General features: G+C 42.0%; 1 protein-coding gene across 1 annotated transcript; it reads left to right on the forward strand.

The window, feature by feature from the left end:
• The first annotated feature begins 127 nt into the window (after positions 1 to 127).
• Positions 128 to 19,236, forward strand: EIF3B (eukaryotic translation initiation factor 3 subunit B). The gene is made up of 19 exons (XM_027738485.2): positions 128 to 1,092; positions 4,237 to 4,429; positions 5,478 to 5,597; positions 5,688 to 5,745; positions 6,376 to 6,504; positions 7,527 to 7,684; positions 8,312 to 8,443; positions 8,545 to 8,611; positions 9,158 to 9,204; positions 9,990 to 10,200; positions 10,737 to 10,809; positions 11,287 to 11,409; positions 11,917 to 11,995; positions 12,840 to 12,978; positions 13,429 to 13,554; positions 14,031 to 14,108; positions 14,575 to 14,683; positions 15,129 to 15,246; positions 16,296 to 19,236. Exons 1-18 carry the CDS (start codon positions 606 to 608, stop codon positions 15,230 to 15,232), a joined length of 2,433 nt encoding a protein of 810 aa, XP_027594286.2. The 5' UTR covers positions 128 to 605; the 3' UTR covers positions 15,233 to 15,246; positions 16,296 to 19,236.
• The last annotated feature ends 99 nt before the right edge of the window (positions 19,237 to 19,335 follow it).

Below are 19,335 nucleotides of genomic sequence, written 5' to 3' on the forward strand. Positions count from 1 at the left end.
AGCCTTCGGGCGAGCCCATGGCGGACGGTTTGCAGGGGGGAGACGGAGAGTGTTTCGCGCCAGTGCGCTCTCCTGTCACCGCCTGCGCAGCGCTGAGCAGCGGCATCCGCTGAGCGGCCGCACACGCAGGGAGGTTTCACTGTGTGCCAGTCCAGTTAAATGTCACGGCGCCTCGCGCCTCCCGAAAAATGGTTCGGCCGGGCCCAACCCCAGTAGAATGGAAGGAAGCGCCATCTTGGGCTCGACCACAGCAGGCATGAAATAGGGGCGCCAGAAGTGTGGTGGGGTGAAAACGAGGGGAAGCCGCCGCTCGCTGAGGAAAATAAGGGTAGCAAAGTGTCCAGACTCTCCTGTGCACGGAGCAGGGAGAAGACGGCCGTAGTGGTGGCCGTGGCGGTGGGCGGGAGCCGCGGCGAGAACAAGGACCTCCCCCCTCCCACCCCGCCCGCGTTGGTAGGCGCCGGCGCGCGCGGGCCGCTGGGCCTGGCGCACATGGCCCGGCCGTAGGAGCCGCCCCGCACCCCCCTCCTCCGACCGACCGGGCACCGGCACCGAGCACCGGGCACCGCACCGAGCACCGGGCACCGCGCCCGCCGACGACCCCCATGCAGGACACCGAGGAGAGCCCGGCTGCCGCCGCGCCGCCCGGCGCGCAGGGCCCCGCCGAGGACCCCGAGCACACGGACGCGCCCGCGCCGCCTGCGGAGCCGCCGCCGCAGCAGCAGGAGCAGCAGGAGGAGGAGGAGGAAGAAGAGGAGGAGGAGGATAATGATGATGGAGGCGAGTCCGAGGCGCCGCCGGGGCCCCCCGAGCCGCCGCCGCCCGCCGAGGAGCCCGAGCAGGAGCAGCCGCCGGCGGAGCCGAAGCCGCCGTCGGGCCGGGAGAGCCCCGCCAAGGCCGAGCCCGAGGCCGAGCCCCAGGCCGGGGCCGAGCCCGCGGCGGAGCCCCAGCCCGAGCAGCCGCCGCCGGCCCAGGCCGAGCCCAGCGCGGCGCAGCAGAACGGGGAGGCCGCGCCCGCCGCCCCCGCCGAGCCCGAGGACGAGATTTCCTTCAGCGACCCCGAGGACTTCGTGGACGACATCAGCGACGAAGGTGCGGGGCGGGAGGGGCCGCGGGGGCGCTCCGGGGACCCCGGCCCTGCCCGGAGCTGGGGGAGCCCGTGGGGGGCCGGGTGAGCCCGGGCTGAGAACGCTCTGCCCCGACCCCTGGGGATGCTGGTGGTACCCAGCACGGTCTGCATCGCGTTAGAACATGTGTTGTTCTAAAAGATGCCGTTAAAGGTGTTTTAAAATCTACTGTTAAACTTCAGGTATCAATTTCTGGGCTCCTCTCAAAGAGGGGAGTCGTCAACTCGTGCCCCTTCCCTTTGCCTCCATTAGTTGAACTCAGCTGTAAAACCAGAAGTTTTAAATGGTTGACGCGGTGGTTGCAAACTGGGTTTTCATCGTTCTCGGGTTTTTTTTTCCATGCATCCAGAGTGAAATCTGTAGGTAAATAGCACTGGTTTCAGAAGAGTTACTGTTCAAGAAGATGTGACATAGGTAGTTTGTGACAAGGAAATAGGGAAAAGTTGTTTCTTGCAGAGGAAAATTCCAACCCGGGCTCTTTTAAAAGTATTGAATATTGCCTGCCTTAAAATGGCAAAGCTGTTGTGTAACTGCACAGACAATCAAGGAAATACCTGATTTCAGCATACAGGAATTAGAACTCTATTTTGCTGTTTTTCTGATAAATCTTTCTCGATAAAATGTCTTGGTTTTAATTAGCAAAAGCACTTATTTGACCAATATTTGTTCAGTATATGTGCTGTTGTAGGGACTCATGTACGTGCCCCCTGCATGTTTTGGGTCCGTTACACGTGTCAGAACTAGAAAAATGTTTCTAAAGCACGTGACTGTAAATCAATCAGTTATTAAATTGGTGGAATACAGGTGATACATCTGCCTTCTAGTGTTCCAGGCCTGTGTTTAGCTTAATAAAATAGCAGCCAAATATCTTAGATTAAGAAAGTGTTTGCTGTTCTCAGTATAGTAGTTATATTGCTCTTTGAACTTGTACATTTGTTCCTTAAAGAGACTTTGGCTTGGATTCTTTTTGTTAAGTGTTTGCTTGATACACTTGGTCTACATTTCAGATTGTTATGTTCAGTTCTTTCTTCAGAAACTGGGCATATTTTCCATCCTCACCTGTTTTATTTGTTAATTAATTTGGCTAACTTCTCAGCTGTGTGAATAATCCAGTATTAGTGGCTGAATTACAGTGTTTGAGTTCAGTCAGTCTTGCTGGTCTGGCTTTCCCATCTGTGTGTTACTTCATGAGTTTCCTTATTCTGTTCCCCTTATCCTGATGCCTACCCAAGGAGAAAGGCAGCCCATCAGTGTCACTGATCAAGGCTCAGGATAAAATCCATCTTCAGGAACACCTGTGAGGTGGCCCAGCTTTGGGACTGGACCATCTCAGATCCATTCCTTCACCTTTTTCCCCAGAGTGGTGGTGGCAGAGCAGAACAGCTGACCCAAGTTAAAGCAGGAGAAGAGGGTGTGTTGGACAACCACTTAGGTGCAATGAAGCTTTAGCTCAGATAATGACAGTGGTCCTTAAAATACTGCCAGCTGAAGATAGCCATGTACCCACCACACCCTGCTTCCCTTCTGGGTGCAATAAGAGCTGGCTAAACCAGCTTCTTACCCTTTGAAGATTCCTTTGTTCACAATTTTGAATTTAAGGCAGAGGAAGGGCACAGTGTAGGAATTTGTTTTCACTCTGTTACAGTTTTGATTCAAGACAGGGTGTTGCATTCTTGCACAGGAATCTTAACACGCATTCCTTGGCTTGTCTGAAGGGCTACAAAGTCTTTTGTGAGAAGTGGTTGTGAAAAAATGACTAATGGAGCCTTAAAATCATCCTTTTGTGTTTTGGTTTGTTTTTTTTTTTTCCTTTTTTTCCATCTTGTAGACTTCTATGGAAATGTCCTTGTGGGACATGCTTTCGTTTTATGTATTTTATATTGTTAATTGTAGTTCCTACATGCACATGGAGAGCATCTTTTTGAGTAATAAATGCTACAAACAACAACATTGTGAGTACTACATAATCTTGGTGGTAATGGCCTAAACATTTTTGAAGCCCCAGATCAGTGCAAAGGGTCATGTGTAATAACCTGTTGAAGTTTAAAGTTATAGAAAGCAAAGGTTTTCTGGTAGTTCAAAGTAAGCACATTTCTCGTATTTCTTCACTGCTAGAGATCTTTTCAGTGGTGTTTCTGGGCAGAATAATTTGTAGAATTCCCAAACCAGCAAAAATCTATAAAAATGTCTTCAAAATATCAGTGTATCCAACACCCTTTTTAGTTTGTTCTCATATTTTAAATATTTCTACCTGTGCTTGGATTTTTTCCCTTGTCTGTGAATGCCATATATAGTTTGAGTTTCCAAGTTTTATCCTTGCTCAAATTCAAAAGTATAGTGGCATGAACTTATTTTCTGTGTGGTCTTGTATTTTATAGTGGTTTTCACATGAAACTTACTGCAGATATTCAGGAATTTATATAATTGAAGAATATCCACAGTGTGAAAAGGTGTGTGTCGTGTCTGCACTGAAGGCTTAAATATGGCTTTAAGTGTCTTGTCCTAGACCTTTATTTTTGTGTTTAATTAAAGGTTTAGAAGGAGTGCGAGTTCTTAATTATAGTGATGCTGAGACATGCAGAGCTTCCAGTATGGCAGATAGTTTTGAATTAGGCTAAAACTTGTGTAATTCAGGAGGGAGGTACATGGTACTTTTTTTTTTCCCCTCGAAGTCATCTGGTTATAAGTCGAGCAAGGGGACTAAGCAGAGTTTGGGTAGTAAATCTTACAGTTGTCTGTGCTGTTGTCAGTTTTGAGGACTTTGTGAGCCAGTTCCATCTCCTGAAAAAGAAGGTAATAGTGCAGGTGTTGATGATCACAGTGTAAGGTATTTCTTTAACAGACTTCAAGAGTTGGCAGCTTGAAATTTGTCACAAAGCCGCATAATCACGTCACTGAGGCAGAAAGTGCTGTTGGAGTGTTGTGTGTTCCCTTCAGTGGTGTCTCTGATAGAATGTTCATCCACTGCCAAGTTTCTTAAATAATTCTTTAAATTTCCTCAGATTTGGAGCCGTTCTGTTCTGTTGCTCTCGCTATCCTTTCCATCTTTGTCTTCCTCCTGCACATCGCAGACGGGTGCCTTAGTTTCCTGTGTGTGCTGTCTTTGCAGAACTGCTTGGTGATATACTGAAAGATCAGCCACAGGAAGCAGATGGGATAGACTCGGTGATTGTCGTGGATAACGTTCCCCAGGTTGGGCCAGATCGACTTGAGAAACTGAAGAATGTCATCCACAAAATATTTTCCAAGTTCGGTAAAATTATCAATGAATTTTATCCAGAAGCAGATGGGAAAACAAAAGGGTAAGTCATGATAACTCCAACTAACAGGATTGAAGCACAGCTCTGACTTTGCCTTGATTATTGGTGTAAATACTTTATGGCCAGTTTTTACGATGACCTCATAGTCATTATTATCACCTGCTTCTACCTTAGTCTGTACAATCCTGACATCTCATCTCAGTGACAGACAAGTGTATGAGGGAGCTGAGAAGCTTAATAGCTCATTAGGCTCCAATGTGGAGCATGGCAGGAATTAATTATGGAAACAGTTTAACTGGGTTTGGAAGACAGATTTCTGTGCAGTACTACAGGAGTGGTTTTTTGTTAAATTTCTGCTCTGGCTGATCAATGAGTTAAAGGTCCACTTGAGTTAAAAACTTAGTAGCAGCGAATGTACTAAGTAATGCAAAATAGGCTGTCAGTATATGTAGCATATATTGCTGAGTATTGGAGGAATACATAGTTTGGAAGGCATAAAAAAAGTGAGTTTTGTGGAGTGGATAGATTGTTGGTTCTATGAGGTCAGTGTGAGAAGGATGAGAAAATTATTCAGTCTCTGTGTTCATGCCTCTCTTTGAGGCAATGTCTGATGCTGTTCAGGATACTGTTAGTTTTAAGTCTGCTGGGCTACCAGCTGGGTTGGATCAGTGGCCAGAAGGAAGCTGAGTTGTGTAATTGAAACAAGAGTGGTGCTTTGCTGTGCCTGTGACAGCAACAGTTACAACTCCTAAACATGATGTGTCATTCAGCTGGGGAGAGCTGCAGACTTAACTTGCCTGTTCCTGGCTCTCATTGTTGTCCTGTGTTGTGTTGAATTTGCATTCAGCACTGACTCTGGCCCATTCAGAAAGGATATCTGATTAATTGAGGTCAGGCCAATAGAGCTAAAAAAGTGCACGTGTGCCTGTGGCCAAAATGGAGATTAATTGCCTTTGACCCTAATTGGCTAGGGACAAGACAAGAAGTTATTTTGTAGATGCTCTGTACTGAATTCTTAATTTATCCCCATTACTATGAGCTGGTTCTGTAGTCAACAAGGTCTTCCTGCTTTGGTCTTCCTTCCCTGTAGGTACATCTTTCTGGAGTACATGTCTCCATCTCACGCAGTGGATGCTGTGAAGAACGCAGATGGATACAAACTGGATAAGCAGCACACCTTCAGAGTCAACCTTTTCACAGACTTTGATAAGTGAGTGCAGCCATTGTGGGTATCTGTAGATTTGGGATTTCTAATCAAGAGTGCCTGTGTGGAGTGTAACCAGCCTAATTGCTCTTTCAGGTACATGACAATCAGTGATGAATGGGAAATCCCTGAGAAACAGCCATTTAAGGATTTGGTAAGGAATTTCTGGAAAAGTGGAAGAAATATTCAGCATAATATTAAATGGTTGCTTCATTGCTGGAGTGTCCATATGAAAATAGAAACGATGTGTTCATAGTGTTATAAGTAGCAGTAGGAATCACATGCTCCTGTTCCTTAGTTTTCACTGTCATAAAGTGACAGGAAGAACTTTGTGGTTCTGCTTAGTAGTTCCACATAGTGTAAAGCTTAAGAGCAAATAATAGTTTTGCACAAATAATTTAAAAATAGATTTTCAAAAGCATCTTTTTGTATTTTTAGTTGTTTGAGGCAAACTTTGGTGTTTGTTACCAGTAACTTTGCAAATGGTCTGGTGGAAGGGATAGGGTTTAAAAAAAATAAAATTAACAACAAACCCAATAAGATATTTTACACAAGAAACATTAAACATCATCAGACCACCTTGAAGGTCCACCTGTTTATGATGTGCTCTCTTAGCCTTAGTTGGAGTTCTTTAATTTCACTTCAGAAACTTGCTTGCAGTGGTAAGACCCCAAAGCTGCACACTCTGGTGAGACCAACTTCCCTCTGCCAGGTAGATATTAATTTGGGGAACTTATCTTAGCCTTTGACTCACTAAAAATCTTCTTGCTTCTGTTTTTCTTAGGGGAATCTCCGATACTGGTTGGAAGATCCTGATTGTAGGGATCAGTACAGTGTCATCTTTGAGTCAGGAGACCGGACCTCCATTTTTTGGAATGACATCAAGGAACCTGTTCAAATTGAGGACAGAGCAGTGAGTGTCCTGGAAGTGCTGTACATGGCAGATACACTGTCAGTCTCCTTCCTTCGTATTATGACATTGCAGCTTTTTAATTAAAAAAAAAAAAAATCTTTTTCCCATTGCTGAAATACTTTTCCTTGTGAAGAGTGGTGAAACCACATCATTTAGGATTAGACTTAGCTGCTTAGGTAAAAGAAATGTGGAGTGAACTTCTGGAGTTTGTGGTGGTGTTTGTTTTTTTTAACTGGTCCATGGTGCCCATTAGTTTCCTTCATCTCTCTGTTACAGGTGATTAAGAAAGACCTGAAATGCAAAGTCAGAGTTTGAGGAGCATTAGTCATTAGAGCTGAATGTGTGCCTATGTTTGCTGCTTCAGATGACTTCTTGCTTTTATGCTGACTACAGAGGTGTTAAAGAGGAATAGCTGGTTTGGTAATGGCATATAAAAGGGAGAGTTAGTCTGCCTGTCTGCTGCAGGCACTTGACTTGCTGGGAACTGTTAGGACCCAGCAGCATTTTCCTTAATAACCATTGTGCATTACAGTAGAAAGAAGTTGGCTTTGGGATGGTGAGAATATTTGCTCATCACTGTGGTCACTGGCTGTTCTCTGTATTGCTGAAACCTCTCTAACTTAGCTGAAGGTCAAGAGCTGTGTTGTTAAGAAACTTGAAATACTTACCCTTCCTTCTGAGAAAAGTTGTTACCAGGGCTGAAAGACAACAAGGAACCCCAGGCCTGTTAGGTGGGTTTAGTTGTTATTATACAAAGGTTGTCACTGTACCTGGAATACATTTTTGGTGATCAGTAAGTTGAAAAGGTCTCAACTGACAGTTTTCAACCTGAAGAATAAGTACCCATACCTTATGTGCATGAAATTAAACTCCACAGCTGGTCCAAGGTATCACGAATTCTAAGATCTTCACTTAGTAAATGGATTTTCAAAATGCGATGCTGCAAGCCACACACTGATTCCCTTTTTTGGGAATACAACATGAAATTAAACCTTTGTGTGTATTTTTTTTTTTTCAATCAGAGGTGGACAGAGACCTACGTGCGTTGGTCCCCGAAAGGCACCTACTTGGCCACGTTCCACCAGAGAGGCATCGCACTGTGGGGTGGAGAGAAGTTCAAGCAGATTCAGAGGTTTAGTCACCAAGGAGTGCAGCTTATTGACTTCTCACCTTGTGAAAGGTATGGAGCATGGCATTGGGCTAAGGGATCAAAAGCATGAGGCATTAGTAGCATCCTCCAAATCTGTAGTGCTGAAACGAATTCCTTAAGCCTTCTTTAACATTAAAGAGCTCTTGAGAGAAGGTTAAAATAATTCCAAGACTGAGATGCATCTTCTGTTGGTAGTTTTCAAGCAAGATATTTGGAAGCAGTTAGGTTTTATGCTTTATTGTACTAAAGAGGGGTTATCTGTCTTTAAATGGAGAAGTTTTGCAAACCTGTAGTTTGGGTTGGATAAGGTCAATAGATTCATGTTTGGTTCAAAACCAATGAAGTTCTTGTGTCAAAGCTATATATTAGGTAACAGTGTATTTAATGAGTTCCCCTTCCTTGTAACATGAACATGGAAAGACTTGCACATAAATCTGGAGTCTTTTCACCCAGAGGGATGCCAGGGAAATACTGTATCTTGGAAGCTTTCTCCTCCTTTGTTGTGCTGTTCCTATTTTTCCCTCCTCTCTGAAAAATCCCGTTAGAAAAACTGCTGTTTGCAAGTGCATGGTATTTAAATATTACTTGGATGAAAGCCTTATGGTACTGACATACCGGATGAAGTTCCAATTGTGAAATTAATTATTTCTTTTGTAGGTATTTAGTGACCTTCAGCCCTTTGATGGACACGCAGGATGACCCTCAGGCCATCATCATCTGGGATATTCTGACTGGCCAAAAGAAGCGAGGATTCCACTGTGAAAACTCAGCTCACTGGCCTATTTTTAAGTAGGTTGAGAAGCAGAATTAGAGTAGAGAGTTGTAGTCCCAGACTTCCTTTATTAAAAAGGCAGTTCCAAATTAATATTTTTTTTTTATTTTTTGCTTAGATGGAGTCATGATGGTAAATTCTTTGCTCGAATGACTTCAGATACCCTCAGCATCTATGAAACACCTGTAAGTTTTTCCTTTTTTTTTTTATAATGCTTATTGCATTACAATGTCAGTCTTTCCTATGGTTTTCAGTAATGCATTTTAGAGCTGGGCTTAGAGGGAAGAAATCAGTTTGCTCTTGTCTTGTTCTTTGCTGGGTGAAAAACTTTAGCTGAGTGTGACAGTAAATTTCACACCACATCTAGAAGGATTAGACAGCTCAATATACTACTTATAAGAATCAGTAGGATCAAGGTTATGTGATTCCTCCCAGTTCTCAGTAGCAGGTGAGTACCGAAGTACCCAAAAAGCACTATAAATTGCAGCCTAATCTATTCTGTTTTGCTTTTTCTTTATCATTCATGCTGGTGTACCTACTAATTATCTACAACAATTTTTATTTTGTTTGTGATTGTGGTTGCATATGTTTATAATAAAAAATAGTGATGCAGGAGCTCTGAAAGCTACAGAATTTCCTAGTTTCTGTGGTCTAGTGATGAGAGTAGAAGGTATATGTGTATGTATAAGAATGCTACTAACTTGAAAATTCTTCCTTCTCTCCTCTTTTAGTCTATGGGTTTGTTGGACAAAAAGAGCTTGAAAATCAATGGGATAAGGTGAGTCTATTCCTTTGTAAACATGACTGCTCTCTTTAATTGTAATCTTTTTTTCTGTGGCTTTGTTATGGTGAGAGGAATCTTTAGACTGTTAACCAGAGCAAAAGGCCTTCTATGCTGAGGTGGTTAAATTAGACAAACTGGGAAAAAGAAATTCTCCATTCATCAGTGAACACAGTTGACAGCTTCTGTGCTTTGAAATGCTCTGTGGAACTGCTTAATCCAGGGTGTAGCTTGGGAGTCCTGTTCCTTGTCTACCAAACCAGACTGGAATGCAGTTTGTTAGGGAATATCTCCCTAACGGGGTTGGTGTGCTGGCTTAGAGCAGTGTGCTGTGTACTGCCTGGTTTGTGCTTGTCTGCACAAGAGACACTGACTCCTGTGAGAGTTTTTGAAATACTTCTCTGTGAAGCAACAAGAAAATTAAGTGTACCCAGTTGCAAGAAGATTCTCACCAGGGTAATTTAATAGGGTTGGTTTTGGGGGGTTTTTTTGGCTCATTGGTTTAATCAACCTGTTTTTAGATCTTTGGGGGTTCCTCTGTGTGTCACCTCTGCTTTTCAGTAAAATGTACTGTCCAGATATAGCAAATTTAAATAGCAGTTTAAAAATTTGTTTTGGTGTTGTTATATGTAAGGTTATTAAGTTGCCCTCAGTTATTGCCTTTTATATTGAGAGTTGATATTTGTCTGCAACATTCAGATACAATGAGAGAAAATGGTTTCTGCTTGTAGTATCTCTTAACTAAAAATTAAAATGGCCTATTTTTAACTTTGTTCCTGTAGAGATTTCTCATGGTCTCCAGGTGGTAACATAATTGCTTTCTGGGTGCCTGAGGACAAAGACATCCCAGCAAGAGTGACTTTGATGCAGCTGCCTTCTAGACAAGAAATTCGCGTGCGGAATTTGTTCAACGTAGTAGATTGTAAACTGCACTGGCAGAAGAACGGGGACTACCTGTGTGTGAAGGTAGACAGGACTCCCAAAGGCACACAGGTAGGTGGATTCTGATTTTATTGGTAAAATTTGGTTGTATCTCATGCTGACAGTACTGTCTTTTAATATAGACAATGTAAACTGTATCATGCAAAAACTATTTTTCTTTTGTTTTTTTCCCACTTGAATTTGAAGCAAAGAGGAAAATCTATGCAGTGATTGTATCCAGGATTTGCTTTGACTTTAGTGGCCTCTTGGACTTGGGTGAGAGCTCTGTGCCTCACCTGTTTTCCTGCTCACAGTTAAGCAGCTGTTCATGCAGCACAGCGTGCCATATGTTTATCTGTCCTAATTAAATTTCATAACAGTCTGAAAAGCATCAAATGCTTTTGTACAATTATTAAGTTATTCTTTGTCAGAACAGAGAAATTTGGAATGTGTTTGGTAAGGAGGCATATATCTGCTCTCATTAAAGGAACAAACCTTGACTCTTATTATGACAGACTAATTGTGTAGTTGTCCTTCTATGCCTAGTGATAAAATTATTTACTCTGCTCTTTTTGTGCTGGATAAAAAGCTGATTTTGGCCTTTACAGGGAGTAGTGACCAACTTTGAAATATTCCGCATGAGAGAGAAACAGGTGCCAGTGGATGTGGTAGAAATGAAAGGTAATGCCACGTATTTCCTTACTTTTGAGCTTTAACTCTCTGGTATGGACACAGAATTCTGTGTTTCTAAGAAATTCCTGTCAGCATTTGACATAATCAGGGAATTAATTCTTGGGAGCTAAATTATTAATGTGCAGGACATTTCCTGTAAAAATGAGAAATCAAAACTTCTGTTGCTACTGGGGCTTGTGACTGACTTGAAAGATTACAAAACTGAAAATGTCTTAGTAATGACATATTAATATAATAATGACTGTATTTTGTAGAAGATGAAGGACTTTATAGCTATAGTTGGAAACACTTCCCATAACTCCCTGCAATTGCCTTATCAACCTGTGTTTTAAAAGAGAGTCTGTATGGCAGATTCTATTGACTGAAGGGTTCCTTCTCTTAAGCATCTCTGTTTTCTTTGGTAACTGCTTGAAACCAGAGGTTTGTATTGTCCTTTGACAGAGTTTTAACTCCTCTTTTTTACAGAAAGCATCATAGCCTTTGCTTGGGAACCAAATGGAAGCAAATTTGCTGTGTTGCATGGAGAAACTCCACGAATTTCAGTTTCCTTCTACCACGTTAAAAACAACGGGAAAATAGAACTCATAAGTAAGTGACTGAAAAACAAGTGAAAGTGCAGGTACTAAGCATTTTACATGACAATAGATGCAGTGAACTCAAAATAGTGGCTTTCTGTGGTGGATAGTGTGGGAGTTGCTGCTATGTCCGACTCTGTATTCCAGAAGTTAACTTCCTGGTGACAACTGAACTGTTACCAGAGTAAGCCCAGTGCCTGGGAATAAAAGGCCTACAAGTCAGAATAATTTTTGTGGCTTTGGGAAGCTCATGTGAGGCAATAGTACAGATTTGGGTCACTTTAGATAAAATTTATGCCCAAGGATGTGTTGGAGTCTTCTGATCTCTTTTATCTGCCAGCTTTGGATGTCCTGGTGCTACTGCATTTTGACTGTAGAAGTGAAGAGCTAAGGGCTGTCATTAGGACTTGCTTGCAGAGTTTACAAATGACTTTTGAGGAATCAGTGGGGTTGATGCTTGTAAAATAACTGATGGTGTTGGATTGAGATCTCTTTCTGAATTTGTCTGGTTTGTTTTCAGAAACGTTTGACAAACAGCAGGCGAACACGATATTCTGGAGTCCCCAAGGGCAGTTTGTAGTGTTGGCTGGCCTCAGAAGGTGAGTATTTCAGAGGCTGCTGAACATCACCACTTCCATTTTAAGGAGGAAGAGAGCTAGAGTATCTCACCAAGAAGTGTTTGGTGTCTCTGTGAACATTGATTATTGTGTAATCCTGATACAGCTTTGCAAAAGCAAAGGAAGAGCAGAGGTGCAACTTCATGATATAGCTTAGTCCTTTGTAGCTTTCACTTGCTATTTTTTGCCACACCAAATGGAGAATGTATTTTTTCAACAGAAAAGTGGACATTAAGAAACACCTTTCAGCTGTTAAATACTGACTCTAAGCTAATCCAGTTTGCACCATGCATGTGGCTCTTATGCATTTGTTGTTGCCATAGCTTTGTGCCCTTCATGGGCAATACCTGTTAATGACAGTGCTATTTTGTAAAAGAATTGCCAGGAGCTTCACTTCAGAGCAAGCAAAAATTATTTTTATTAACCAGTTGAGTAATATTTGCCTTCACATGCTTTGAGATGAGCGCTGTGTTCATCTTAGAATTCTTTTTTTTCTTTAATCTCTTCGTCACTGCTAAAATATGTCTAAGCACATGATTTTTAAGCTTTGATTTTAACTTGCCTAGAGTATGTTTTCACTCTGACTTTAAGCCATTTTATTTATAATCTAAAAGGTCACTGAACATAGAAACAAAAGTGTCTCTCTTACTTGGAGTCTTGTTTTTATCTATCACGTTATTTCCTAGCCACAGAACCTGTCTCTTGGTTGCGGTGGAAATTTATCTTTGTACTGAGGAGTTTTAGGGATGCAGCTTGTGAAATGCTTTAAAAAAATGACCAGGCTACGTTAGTGTGTAAAACAATCTGTCCTGTTTTGTCTTTGCAGCATGAATGGTGCCTTAGCATTTGTTGATACGTCCGACTGCACCATGATGAACATCGCGGAACACTACACGGCCTCGGACGTGGAATGGGATCCTACGGGCAGATACATTGTGACTTCTGTGTCTTGGTGGAGCCACAAGGTACTGATGCCTTTTTATCCAGAATAAGTTCTGGAAGGGCAGTTCATGAGTCTAAACTGAGTGTCCTTTTTCTGAATTTTCGCTATGTCTTTAGCAGTTTAAAACTCAGTCTCCTGGTGGTCTGCACGGAACAACAGGATTTATTGCACCTGTCATTGCTTTTGCATGCTTCCAGCCACTGCACTGTAATCCTCTCCTGTACAAATAACAGGATCTGAGACTTTAGAATATGACAGAGGATTGACTAAATTTCAAACTGTTGTAATCTCCAGAAGGTAACTTCTTGAAAAGATTCAGTGGAACAAATATTTTGTTGAGGATTTTGGCTTGTGCAGGGAAGGCTCTAATAAAAGCCCATTCCGGTTCTCTTGACTGATCGTGCTGATGGAGTGAGGACTACAGTGTGAAGTTATAGCTTACCTTGGCTGAGCTAGTGCACTCCTCTTCCAGGTGGACAATGCATATTGGTTATGGACCTTCCAAGGCCGTCTGCTTCAGAAAAACAATAAAGACAGGTTCTGTCAGCTGCTCTGGAGACCACGACCAGCTACCCTGCTCAGTGAGGATCAGATAAAGGTAGTGTATTCCACTTCGTGCTGACATTGATTTGGTGTATAAGCATACTTGGTTTCTCCTTCTTAAGGATGAGGCTTGTTATGCAACTGCCTTTTGCCCCGAATGTGTGAACAAACATATTTCTGTACGAGACCTCACTTCTGGGAATGGCTGTAAATATTAACTGTATTTTAAGCTCAAAATAGAAATGGTTACCAGTTGTTCTTAGAGTTAGGGTACAGTGGAACATTATAAATAATACTCAAATTGTATTTAGCTGTCCAGACTTCACTGGTTGCATGTGTACAGAAGCATTTACATGATCTGTATGGCAGGAAAAACAAACAAAATAGTAGTGAAGGGAAATTGCCTTGCAGGGAGACATTTTTCAAAAAAGCATAACCTGCTTAGGCCTACCAGAGGAATTCTTAGAAAAGATGATGGGTGTGATTGCTAGTCTTGATACTTTAATTGAAATAAAATTATCTGTTTTACAGCAAATTAAGAAGGACCTGAAGAAATACTCCAAGATATTTGAGCAGAAGGATCGCCTGAGCCAGTCCAAAGCTTCAAAGGCAAGATACTTTTGGAATATAATGTAGATGAAACCCTTGTAACCTGTCCTTAGTTATTTTGTAACAGTGAAGTGCAAGTTAGATTTATTTTATAACAACCATCTGTGTTCATTTGAGTCCAGATGGTTAGAGTGGATTCAATAGGTGTTCAGAGAGATGCTGCTGAACTGTCAGGTTAAACTCAGTAACGAGTCTGGAGAGGGACTTGTGTTACCTCATTAAGCAAAGGTGGTAATATTTTGGAGTTCTTAGTGTGTTGCTTCATTAGTCTTTAAATTAAGAAAAGCTCTTCCAGTCACAAGAAAAGAACTCACCAAAACAGCTTTTTGATTACAGAAGAGAATCTTTATTCTTTCAAGTCAATAGGAAGTGTGTGTGTGAGAAGAAGGTTTGACTTGCTAGCACACGTGTTGCATGTGGGTTTGATTTACTGGGGAGGTTTAACAACCTGTTCCTGGCTGTGCAGGAGTTGGTGGAGAGGAGGCGGACGATGATGGAGGAGTTCAGGAAGTACCGCAAGATGGCACAAGAGCTGTACATGGAGCAGCGGAACGAGCGCCTGGAGCTCCGCGGAGGTGAGCCATGGACAGGCCCTGCTGCTGGTTAACTGCTGCTTCTCACTGAATAAATACCTTGTCCTGGGGGTTTGTTCACTTCTCCTCTCCCTCTGTTTCCTGCTAAAGCGAGTCCCTTGTTCTCTGAAGGTTATTTGTACTTTTTTATTCTGAATCGTGACAAGATTTAAGGGGGGGCGGGGAAAGTATTGGCTTGACCTTGGGATAAAACTGTGAAGAGATTTGCATGTTGCATTTAACCAGAAAATCCCTAGGAGCCCTGTAGTGGAAGACATAATGCCTTGATTATCATTCAGTAAATTTAGCATGTATTTGTTATGAGTTAAAGCACCAAATACTTCCATTTTTCACTGCTGGTTTAAGGACTTTTTCTGCCAAGAGCATCAAATCTTTCCATTGCTGCCTCGTTTGATGTATTCAGTGTTAATATTTTTCTCCATTGCAGGGGTAGACACAGATGAGCTGGACAGCAATGTTGATGACTGGGAGGAGGAGACTGTGGAATTTTTTATCAATGAAGAAATTATTACCCTTGCAGAACCAGAGTAATTAATAAAACTGTGGTAAGATAACATAACTCTCAGTAGAGAGAAACTTTTTCAGTCAACTCTTGATATAGATTGGATAATTTGCTTGAGAGAGTCTGTTGCATGGGTGTATTGTTCTTTAAGTTGGTTTGTTTTCTCTGTGGTTAGAAGGGTCAAAAGCTTTTAGAGAACTGATTGCAGGCAGTCAGCTTTATGAGTTGTACTGAGCAGAATACTCTATGTCCTGTTTTGCCAGAGAGATCAAACCCACAACAGTCAGGGTCAACCTCTGAACACAGTGTTTTGCAGACGCTGTAAGTTCTGTCAGTAGGAGGAATTGTAGTTGGTATGAGATAGGAATTTTGCCTTTTGAAAGGTTTACATGTTAGTTCAAGACCTGACAGCATTTAAATACTGTGTATTATACAGCAAGTTGACTGTGGGCTGATAAAAGTTTGAGTGAACTCAACCATTGTTTTCTAGAGAAGTTGTCTAGAATTCTGATGGTAGCAGGTTTTTGTGTACTGTCTGTCATGGCTTCTTGCTGAAATCTTTTATTTAATCCAGGGCTTTTCCCAGTTGCTTTTTGTGAATTCATATTATATATTTAATCTTGAAAATGGAGGCTACTTTCAGCCCCTTGTAAGAAACGTCCTTTAGGGAGCTTAATGTTGAATTGAGGAGAAAAATTACTTTGCTAGTGAAGGCATGTGTAGGATCTCACTTAAGGAAGAGGAAGGGGAGACTGGAAATGTGCCTTTTGCAGCTGTAAGTCACCATGTAGCTCTTTAACCTCCAGATATCTTAAGGAGCTCAATGAAACATGTACCTCTTGGAGTTGTAGAAAATTTAATAGCCTTGATGCCTTTGAATATATTTGGATCTGGCTTATCTGTGTCCCTTACATGGGAAATCTTTTTATGGAAGAGAGAGAGAGAGAAGCTGCTTAGTGTATGGATTTAAACAAACATGAGTTCAGGAAGAGGTGAAACACAAGCTGATGAAGTCTTTCACCAGCTGGCAGAGGTTGAGCTGTTGGTATAAAAGCACAGTAACTAACTCACCTCTTCTTTCCTTTTCTGCAGCACCACCAGATCTTGTGCTGAAAAGAAGTTTGTTCATTTTCCGAAAGCCTATATCAACTTTGGAATTCTTTATCCATATTCTTGCACTCTGGAAGGGTGGATGCACCAGATTTTCTCCATTCTGACACATTGTAGTGCCTTTAAGTCTTGCTGCCTGCTGCAGTGAGATACTGGAAAGGCGCTGCTTTTAAATCTTTATTCTTTTTTTTTTTTTTTTTTTTTTTTTTTTAGGGTTTGATTATTATTTTTTTTTTTCTTTTTAAATCCACTACTACCAGTATTTACTTCCTGACCCCTGTGCAGTCCTTACCAGCTGGCAGTTTTTGCCTATTGCCAGTGAGGTGGGATTCACCAGTGCACCTCTGTCTCACACGCACGATGTTCCAGTTTCAGGACTCTTTCCGTGTCCCGAGGGCACGGACAGGTGTTCATTTTGTTTGGGGAAAAGTCAGCAGAACCATTTCTCGTATGATGTGTCTTAGTGTGCTGAAGCAGCACTACAGTGGGCTATATCCTCCTCCTTTCAGATTGTGAAAGGATGCCTCTCCCTCAAAGAGCTGAATATGGAAATAAAAGCAGACCTATACTAAAACCAGGCTGGCTACGCGTGGTTTGTAGGGAATTTTTCCCTGAGTGATCAAAGTCAAACACACCCACAGTAATAAGAGTGTGTTTGCTGTAATGACTATATGGTTCTTTTGGATTTCTTTATCTTAGTTCCTCATGGCTCTTCTGGCTTTGTGTTGTGGTTGGTTTGTTTTTTACAATGTGGTACAGCTCATTAATCTGTCAAGTTGACCTGTTCACTCTAGTGGAGTGACTAGAAAATGACTGGATTTCTGGAACTGTTTGCAAACTGATAAAAGCCTCAGGAATTACTGGGTTAGTCTGTCTTATTCTTAAGCCTTGCAAACTTCCAGAGCAGTGCTCTGTATGCACACGCCTTGTGCTCCCTGTTACAGTACCTAGTTTCATTTCCAAAGGCCTCTGTGCTCAGTGAGGAAAACTGTACCTAAAGGTGGTGCAACAGCTTCTCTGTATTTGTGTTTATGAGTAGAAATTCTTTTCTGGATATTGTCAGAGCAGTTAGAGATTGGCCTGCTCCTTGCCCTTAGAAGGGCAGGAGGAGAATGAGGATATTCCTGTCTCCTCTCCTGGACTGGCCTGGGAAGTTGCTAAGGTCATCCCTCTTGACTGACTTCCTGAACCCTGAGCTCACTTGTATGGCAGTGTGGGAAGCAGACAGCACCCTCTGGGCACAGGGCAGACCCAGTCAGCTGCAGGCAGCTCTGGTTCAGGGGTGTTTTCAGCACTCACTTTTTTTTGTCCTTAGGTGAGCTTACTGTGATAGCAAATGCACAAATCCCTTGGTTAAATCCCATGGCCCCCTCACCAGGAACTTTTCAAAATGATTTTTCCATAATCATGGTAGTGACCTAGTTTCAATAGTTCACTCTTTAACCAGAGGGTGTTGTTTTTCTGGAAGTCTGTATTAGTTTCCAGTGTTTTGCATTTGTTCATTCATAATCCATATAAAACATATAGTTGATTAAAAGTTTTGTCCACAGTATTTCCCAAGCTCGTTTCTCAACTTGACTGGAAAAAAACTTTCTAGAAGACTTTGTAGAAAAACAGTGAGGAAGAACTTCCAACACATCAAAGATCTCTGGTGATAATAGAATGACTTGGCTTGAAGAGGACCTTAAAGATCATCCAGTTCCACCCCCCTGCTGTGGGCAGGGGCACCTTCCACTTGATCAGGTTGCTCCAAGCTCCAACCTGGCCTGGAAAACTTCCGTGGATGGGACATCCACCTGAATTACTCTGGGCAACTTGTTCCAGTGTCTCATCTCCCTCAAGAATGGTGGCTTGAACTTATATAGCAGGAATCATTTTTATTACCCTTTTGTTGTGATGAGATGACTTCTCAACCATTTTCTAAGTCACAAATCGAGATGAAAGGTTTTTTTCCCCCGTATCCATGCAATGAAGTTTTATTCCTGGTGGTTTATTCCTGACTGTTTTCAAAGTAATGAAGTGTAATGGCAGTGTCAGGGGAACTGAGTTCTCTTCTAAGATGCTTCTCTGAAGTGTGAATCATAAGTGAGGGGAAAAAAAAAACCATAACAAAGAAAAAGCACCCAAAACTGTTGCTCCTGCAGGAGCTTTGGAAGTTGATAAGGTGTCCTGACCAGCAGCTCAGGCCTTTTCTTGTCTGTAACTGGGATTTCTGATGCTGCTCCTTTCAACTATTGCATCTTTTCTCTTGTGTTTCTTACTTCAAATGCTTTTGCAAATTGTGTGCTACTGAAATTGCTTTATGGGGTTGTATTAAACCAGTCCCTTTGGCATATCTTGTAATATCACTAGGACTTGTAGTAGGGAAGAAGAGTCGTCTGGGATTGAATCCATGTGCTGTGCAGCTTCACATTCTCCACCACTGGTTTTCAGCCTGTGCCTTTTTTAGGGCTTCAGAAGGATGGTCAAAGCAGAAGCAGGTTTGCAGGTACTGTCTAGAGCTATATAAGGCTGGGGAAAAAGGCTTTCAACAGCTCTTGTACCTCCACTGAGTGCCCTTAAGGGTCCAGAATTTGGGTAGGAAGGGAAACAAACCTTAAGCATTAAGATAGTATCTCTCCTTGTTTTTGTTAATGTATTCTATAAAGTATTTTTAATGATTGTTCTTAAATAGCAAGATTAACTGGACCAATTCATATAATCCTGGGCTAGTCTTCACTCGCACAGTCTTTGTTTTGAATTTGTAATAAATATTCTCATGACCTTTTAACCACCTACAGCCCTTAATGCAAACCACAGAACAAATTTTGTTCACTTCCTATACTAAGCTTTAACTACTTAAATTCTAATATTTTTTATAAAGCCTTACTGTAACTTTCATGAGCTTTGGCTCATTTACTGTCAATAAATAATGAAGACAAAAGATGATCTTGTCTTTGTGATTTTTTAATAGGTTGTGATGAATGGACTGACACTAAAAATGCTGAAGGGGATTGACTTCCTGAATGTGGGAATCGTGAAA

The sequence above is a fragment of the Pipra filicauda genome, unplaced genomic scaffold (genome assembly GCF_003945595.2).
Source record: "Pipra filicauda isolate LSUMZ 115617 unplaced genomic scaffold, ASM394559v2 scaffold31_size4109673_pilon, whole genome shotgun sequence".
In the NCBI taxonomy this organism is placed as follows: Eukaryota; Metazoa; Chordata; class Aves; order Passeriformes; family Pipridae; genus Pipra; species Pipra filicauda.